The sequence below is a fragment of the Phaenicophaeus curvirostris genome, chromosome 2 (genome assembly GCF_032191515.1).
Source record: "Phaenicophaeus curvirostris isolate KB17595 chromosome 2, BPBGC_Pcur_1.0, whole genome shotgun sequence".
In the NCBI taxonomy this organism is placed as follows: Eukaryota; Metazoa; Chordata; class Aves; order Cuculiformes; family Cuculidae; genus Phaenicophaeus; species Phaenicophaeus curvirostris.
In genome coordinates this window covers 90308535-90316600 of record NC_091393.1, presented here as the reverse complement: position 1 = coordinate 90316600, position 8066 = coordinate 90308535, and the positions used below count along the sequence as shown (strand labels likewise).

Genomic DNA, 8066 nt, shown 5'->3' with positions numbered 1-8066 from the left:
ACCACTGTTGATCTTTCATCCCATTTTTGAGGGTGTGCAGGGCTCCATAGGAGAGATCATGCTTTTGCACCAGCCCTGACCTCAACTAGCTACTTTCCATTCTCAGCCCAGCTGCACACACCTAGTTAAGAGATGTGAGGCATCCTCTTTCCCTCTATCCTATGCTATAATGAATTTTCCCAGACTGAATGGGAACTATGCTTCTCCTTCTCCATTACACCTCTAATCATCCCAGATTACCCAGTGGCACCCAGGGACTGAAGGAATGCAGTTGGGTGGACGAAGTTGCTTAAGATAGCTTCCTTTCTTGAGGGTGACACAGAGATCATATCAAGGACAGTATCTAAAATGCATGATTTCAAGTGTCCTGAAACTTTCATTTTCCTTGGCAGGAACTGCACTAGAATTGCTTTGCAAGATGACTCAGTTCTTACAGGACCATAAGAAACTTTGAAGACTGTATTCAGGTTGTAGATAGCTTCGCAAAAAAATTTTCTTGGGGACAACCTAATGAAAACTTTAAAAAAACCCAACAGCTCATGCCTGTTAGATGGAGTTTCTAGCCTAAGACAACAGCATGAGAGGGCCCTTTAGAAGGCGGAGTTGATCACAAGGTTCCCCCAATTCTATCTCAGCAGCGATCAGCAATGCATTGTTCTACTAAAGAAGGTAAAAAAATGAAAAAACTCATTCAAACATTTCAGATCATATTCTGCTTATAAAAACTATGATCCTGGTGAAGGGAGAAATCAATCCCATGAGCTGTACTGAAAAACCAAATCCAAATGCTGAAGAAAGTTGGCAAAGGGGTGGAGATTTTATTATCCAAAAGTGCTCTTTGACCGGGAAATATTGCAAGAAAAACTCTTCACTTGATCCCAGGCTATAGAATTTATATTTCTAGATGCTGACACTACTAAGAATCTTCAGAGAAAGTAAACAGTTTTCTTTGTATTTCTCACTAACATTACCATAATTCTTCCTTTTCAAAAACATGGTTTGGAGACTGTTTTTCTTGCAAACAGTTATCAAACATCTTCAGTCTGCACATGGAACAATGTGTTAGCTGAACTCAATTTGTTCCGTCCATGGACGACATTTGCAGGAAAAAATATCCAAGATAAAGGAGAAAGATATCTGTTCATTTCCAGTGGGTGCAATAAACCAGCAAATTTTAAAATATGCTCTTTAAAACAACGTGTAGGACCAGAAAACTCAGTTTTGCTTTTCTTCCACACTGAGCAGACAATCTCATTAGAAATTAGCCAAGCCATATTTCAGGATATAAAACAGTCCAAGAACTAATGTCAGCAGGGCTGATGACTAGGGATATTAAGGAAATAAAGACTAGGAAAAACTCATTTGTTACACACACTTCAAAAGGGGAACCAATGAAGAGAAGATAAGCAAATATTAAAACAACTGACGGGAAGATTAGAATTAGACTTTGGATTTGACCAGTAAAGAAAAAGCAGAGATGTTATAAAGGCATTGATTACTGAAGAAGGTGGAGAACATCATAAAGATGGGACACTGCTTTTATTAAGCAAACCTGTTGAGAGAAAAAAAAACCAGCAGCCATAACAGGATATAGATGGATGACAAGTGACAAAGGGTTACTGGCAGTGGACGTGTGGGAGAAAGGCATCCCAGCTCAGGGCTGATACTCATCCCCATCTACGTTCTGTCACGGAGTGGTGGGCTGCATCACACTTTGACATTTCTGAATGCAAAACCATGTCTCAAAGGTTCTACCAAATATGAAGTCACAGTGTGAGTTGTCCTTTTTTTCATACTGATGTTTTCCTGAGATTCAGAAGGCTGCAGCACTTCATCGTGGAGAAGAGCTGTGTGGTGAAGTCCAGCCCTTTTCAGTGGAAGATCTGCACCGTAAGCAGGCAGTTCTTCAAATCTCCCATTGATGGCACTTTCACACATCACATCTAAAGGTGATCAAGGACTGCTCTCATCTTGGCAGGCAGCTGGCAAGTGCATCGGGCCTTGGTATGGTCACAAAGTTCATGGTGCAGTGCAATAGTGGACAGATCTTTTCATGATCCTTCAATACTTCACTCAAGTGTTTCATTTCATCTGTTAGCTTTCCAATTTCTCTTTTCAGGGAGGTATTTTCTTGCTCAAGAGACTCATATTCCTGGAAGGAGAGAAAAAAAACACCCTACTCATAGTCAAAACATTCCTTTCAGCGCTTCCACCTTGAGTATACTCATGTAACTGTAGAAGAACTGCCTAGTTTCTTATCACAATGTGTGACACATTAAGGAAAGACAGACAAAGCCCGAGTGCTGGACAGGACAAGTGCTTTATGACCTGTGCACTGACCACGCTGTGATTCATTTTGTGGCCCTGGAGACTAGGAGGTGCCGCTGCCCCTCGGGGGTCCCTACCAGCCCAGGGCTGCAGGCGTGGGTGGCTGCGCCCCAATGGTGGGAAAGTCTCTGCTGGGAAGAGCCAACCCTGCTCTGCACTGTCAGAGCAGAGAAAATGAAAGCACCAAGTGCAGGTCGGTGCTGGGAAAACCCAGTGCCTGGCACTGCTGGTAAGGAAAGGGCAGCCCCTGCCCTGTGTCAACACAGGGAAAGGCTGTTTACCCAAGCGCCGGCTGAGATGCACACCTAGCACAATGCGTCCAGTGCCAGACACTTTCCTGCAGCCTGGGTGAAGCTTGTAGCCACCTGCTCCAATGCCCAGGAACTCAAGAGCAGGAGGAGGGGAGCATCATGCCAGCCTGTTTCTGGCGCCACTTCGTTATCAGGCGTGACCACTGCTTCGGTTATCCGCAACCCAGACTGCTTTTGAACTAAGGCTTCTCTGGCAATGAATAAGCTGCTATTAACTGCAAGGGAGTTTTGAGATGCTCTGCGGCGTACATCTGTAAAGGATGCGAGACTCGCGTGTCACACTTTTTTTGATAATTGCATGTCTCAAGTGTCTCTGCTATCAAGACTTCTCATCCCAAAGAGAAAAGAGCTAGAGGTTCAAAGCTAGCCCACGGAAAATCTGCAGGTGTCTGCACCTCGCTGCCAGCTCAACACTTACCCACTCAATCTCACCTCCCCGGGAAAGCTTCAGAGCAAACGTCAAAGCCTACATGTGCCTTAAAAGGCCTGTTTACCAGGCAGAAGGGAGAGCCCCCCAAGCAATTCTCTTCTGGACTGCCTCTGGTGCCCTTTGCTGCAGGAGTGTGGATCCCCCTGCCCTCCCTCACATGCTTAGCCACCCATCACCTCTCACCCACAGTGTAAAATAGGCACGGTCCTCCTAACACATTAATCTCGCCAAGTTCAGCCACGTTGTCCATCCCTGACTCTGGCTCTGCTCACCTCTTGTTGCAGAGTAACTTGTCACTCTCCTGTTGCTCTGTCCTGTTCTCAGGGATGAGACTATAAAATTGTTCTTGCTAAGAATGAATTCCTATTCACCCAGATCTGCCTGCACCTAGGAAAACCTCCGTGCCTGAGAATGAAGATTCCCGGCATCAGGAAGGTGTTTGCGTTTAGGAGGTACATCAGAGAGGCCTCAGGAAGGCACGGGGCCCAGAAATTATCCCGCAAAAGCCAGGGGCTAGCCCTTTCCATAAGTATCCTGCACCTGGATTTCTCAGGCGCTGACTCAGAGGCAACCTGGGAAAAACCAAATCCCAAACTCCCCACGCTGCCTCCCTCAGCCTCCGCAGATTGTCAGCAGATCCTTCCACCCTGAGAAAGAGAAAAGCCTAGGCTGAATCTCCAGAGCTGAACAAGTGACTCGGTCACAGGCGGAGCAACAGAACTAGCATTTACCCCAGGAGCACGGGCTCCAACAAAAGCCCTGTTGTGTGAAGTAACAACCAAAACCAGATAAAGGGGATTCCTGTTCTCCAGTGTTTGCTCTGGGGACCACAGAAAACCACACCACGTTGTGATATTGAGAAGAAGTATTAAGAGTTTCTGGAAAATCAGATAGTTTCATGGTTTTGGGGAACTTTCATGGTGTTCTTCATGAAAGCGTCCGAGCAAATAGCTAACCAAAGCGAGCTGTCGCGCCGGGAGGTTCTGAGGCTCCTCAGACGCCTTTTCAGGTGGGTATTTCTGCCTCACACCATAGATTTAGAACGGACTGAAGCCAGCGCTGCCACTGGGCAGCACGGCCCCCTCGTCCCTGGAAAAGCAGCAAGATTCACCCGCTGCCGGAGCGAACACGACGAGCTTAAACTCTAACCCAGGCGAAACCGGGTCTGGTTTAGCCCGGGAGAGCCCTGCGATGCGGTTCGGCGGGCGGCGCCGGGGAGAGGGAAGGAGGGAGAGCGAGGAGAAGGCAGGAGGGCTCGGCTGCCCCAGCCCCGCAGCCTCCGCTCCCCGCGCCGGGCTCACGGGGAGCCGCGGGGACCGCCAAGCCCATTCACCTCGTGAAGTTTATCCGCTTTCTGGGTCTGCTTCTTCCTGCTCCTCTGCGCCGCGACGCGGTTTTTCTCCCTCCTCCTCACCTTCCTGTCATCCTCCTCGCGGCTCTGGAAGACAGAAGCGGGTTTTTAAGGTTCCCCGCGGCCGGCGAGCCGCGCGGCATCCCGGACCCGCTCCCCACCGGCCTGGAGCAGCGGGCGGCGGGACGGCGGGGAGCGGGGAGCGGAGCCGCCTCGCCCCGCGAGGGGAACGCGGGTACCTGCGGGCCGCCCTCGCCCCGCGCCGAGCACGACATCCCGGCGGCCGCGACCGAGGGGGGCAGGGCCGGGGACGCGCCGCCCCGGGGCAAGGACGGGAGGGCAGGGGTAGGGGGTGCGGGGGGCGGGGGATGCGGGGGGTAGGAGGGAAGAGAAGGGGCAGGGGATGCGGTGGGTGGGAGAGCAGAGGCAAGGGATGCAATGACTGGGAGGGCAGGGGGAGGGCGGGAGCAGGGCAAGGGATGCGGTGGGTGGAGGAAGGGGCAGGGGCAGGGGATGCGATGGGAAGGAGGGCAGGGGATATCGTGGATAGGAGGGCAGGGCAGGGGATGCGATGGGTGGGAGAGCAGCGGCAGGGGATGCAGTGGGTAGGAGGGCAGGGGCAGGGCTGGGGCAGGGCAAGGGACGCAGTGGGTGGGAGGGTAGGGGATGCGGTGGGTGGGAGGGAAGGGGCAGGGCAGGGCAGGGGATGCAGTGGGTAGGAGAGCAGGTTCAGGGGATGCCGGGGGTAGGGGGGCAGGGACAGGGCAGGGGCAGGGCTGGGGCAGGGCAAGGGACGCAGTGGGTGGGAGGGTAGGGGATGCGGTGGGTGGGAGGGAAGGGGCAGGGCAGGGGATGCAGTGGGTAGGAGAGCAGGTGCAGGGGATGCCGGGGGTAGGAGGGCAGGGGCAGGGCTGGGGCAGGGGGTGCGGGGCGTAGGAGGGGAGCCCCGCGGGCAGTGGCGGAGCGTGGCCGTCACACGTCGCCCGGCGGGGCAGGGAGCCCCGGGGCTGCCCGGACCCCCCAGTCTCGCCCCGCACGCCCCCCGCCCCGCGTCTCGCAGGGCACCGCCCGCACCCCCGGGCGGGACCTGCCCCGAGTTGCCCCGGAGCGGCGTTTTCTCTGCGGGGAAAACCCGTCCCGCAGCTTCTCCTCCTCCCCCCGGCCCCGGGGTCGGCGCTGCCCCGGCCCCCGCTCACCCCCGGCCGCTCCTGCCCCCCGCGCCGCTGCGACATCGGCCCCGGGGACAGCGGGGACAGCGGGGACGCCGCCGGGATGCAGCGATTTTCACTTTCGCTACTCGCCCTGTTCCTTTAAATAATAAGGAAATGCCACGGGCTTCTTGTAAAAGCCAAGGACCGCTGAAAACGCCACCGACACAAACCTCGCCGTCCCACTGTCCCGTCGTTATTTGACCAACGACCTCGGCGGAGGTTCGGATGGGACAGTGGGAAAAATCTCTTCACTGGAAGAGGCTGCCCGGGGAGGGGGTTGAGTCCTCAACCCTGGAGATATTTAAAAGACAAGGTGCTTATGCACATGGTTTAGTAGTGAACAGGTAGGATTGGGCTTGATGATCTCAAAGGTCTTTTCCAACCTAGTGATTCTATGATTCTAAATGAGAGATGTTTCTTTTTGTCTTCAAACGCTTTCACTACATTTTAATGGAACCGTCATCTTTGCCTTCTGCTCTGAAGGAAGGGAAGGTGTTTGCACCAACAAGTATTACGCTTAAACAACATTCACAGATGAATCTGGATGTGGTACCTCCTGGCTGTGCAAACGCATGTCCATGTGAGGGCAAGTGCCCCAAACCCACAGGACAATCTGTCATAAAGCCCCAGGTATCTTAATAAACCAGATACTTCCCTGTTTTCCCGGTTTCCTCGGAACTTTGAGTCAACCAGCTTAGATGAAGATGAGGTTACAAGGTTTGCAAACTGTATAAATATGGACTACCCTTTCAAGAAGATCACGGTTCATGCTAAAGTGAGAGAAGGTCTCTGCTCTGCCACAGGTTTCCTGGTAGACTCCAGGACTGTCAACATTACTGAAAAACCTGAGCAGGACTTCCCTGGTGGGAATCATAGAATCATAGAATAACCAGGTTGGAAGAGACCCACCAGATCATCGAGTCCAACCATTCCTATCAAAAGTTCTTCTCTTCAGCTGTTCCACCTCACAGCAGCTTGTGTTTCCGTCTTCCAGGGTACCCACTCCTTTGCTTTTTCACCTTCTCAGAGCTCCTCTGACCCTGGAGGACTGTGAGCCTTCCCTTCCCATGAAGGCCACGGGGACCCACAAACTAGGTGGATTCCCTTGCAAACATGCTGTGACTTACCTTGCGCACCCAGGCAGCGCTGGCTCTCCCAAGCACCTTACAGCACCCTGGTTTCTCTAAAAGCAGCCTTGCCTCTCCCCTCCTCCATCACCCAACGTGCCAACACCAGGATGCTTGACAAAAGAGCACTCATGGAGGTGGCAGAAAGCATGGGGTCAGTGCCGTTCACCAGCTGAGGGCATCCAAACCAACATCACCTGAAAGGCAGCCCTAACTTCCAGGTGTTGATTGATTAGAGGATGAACTGCTTTCAGCTGCTCCTTTTGAAACAACCCAATCTTGCATGAACTACACACCATGCAGTTAAAGAGAAGGAGTAAAACTATAGGCACAAGTGGAAATTTCAGATGGGAGAGACTTAAAAAGAGCATTAGGCTCCTTGCTGCCTTTGAAGCTTAAGTACAGTTGAAATAAACAAGGTTAGAAGTCACTCTTCTCATAAAAAGCTCAGAGAACAGGTATATTTTCTTCTAATACAACCTATGAACCGCATAGATAAAATACCTTAACAGCCCTTCAGAGTCATCTGCAGGGAAAAGAAGCCCCCTTCTTGCAGAGGGACTTGGACCTGACCCCACACAAAGTCCTTGTGCTTTTCCTGGAGTAATGCCACCCTTAATGACAACTGCACAAGCTGGTGATCTAACAGCATCAAGTCCTGAGCACCTTATCAAGAATCTATTAGTACTGCATAAATATCTACCTCCTTGAGTAACTCCCAGCACCTGTAGAGTAAGGTTTCCAGGATCCCACAAGCAAGGGACAAGTCACAGTACAGTCCCCTTGAGCCTGAGTACAGTCTGCTCTTGTTCCCAGTGGCAAAGGAAATTAAAAGCCAAAATTTGCTTGTGGGAACAGGTTTCTGCTTAGAATTAAAGCTATCTATGGTACATCTGTAGAAATGCCTACACAGTAATTCCAGGTAATGCAGCAGTAAAGGCAGAGCTTTTCTGTGCAGGAGAGAAAACAGGCCCAGAAAACAGCCTAGTCGGCTGAATTTACATTTTATAAGGGCAGTTTATCAGTGATTTTTGTCTGCGCTGAAGCAGCCTACACACATACAGCCTGGAGTCACTGAACACAGCTTAGCACAGCTCTTCTGAAGAACAGCTTGTACCACAACTGAGTTTCAGAGCACCCAAGCTTTCAAGCAGACGTCGGTGTCCATGTGAAGATTTCTGGAAAGGGAGCTTCCCTGCAAGCTGCTTGTAATCCCCTTTGTTCAGAAACTACACAGAGAAGTCTGTGTGGGTACTGCGCTGCTTTGCAAGTTTTTCTTGGGTAGGGATGGCTCACGCTTACAAAGAG

At 51.6% G+C, this 8066-nt stretch overlaps 1 protein-coding gene across 1 annotated transcript; it reads right to left on the bottom strand.

The window, feature by feature from the left end:
• Positions 1-250: 250 nt before the first annotated feature.
• BATF3 (basic leucine zipper ATF-like transcription factor 3) lies at positions 251-4700 on the bottom strand. The gene is made up of 3 exons (XM_069851020.1): positions 4660-4700; positions 4403-4507; positions 251-2152 (listed from the first exon to the last, which is right to left on the bottom strand). The coding sequence occupies exons 1-3, from the start codon at positions 4693-4695 to the stop codon at positions 1967-1969; spliced, it is 327 nt and encodes a 108-aa protein (XP_069707121.1). The 5' UTR covers positions 4696-4700; the 3' UTR covers positions 251-1966.
• Positions 4701-8066: the final 3366 nt, after the last annotated feature.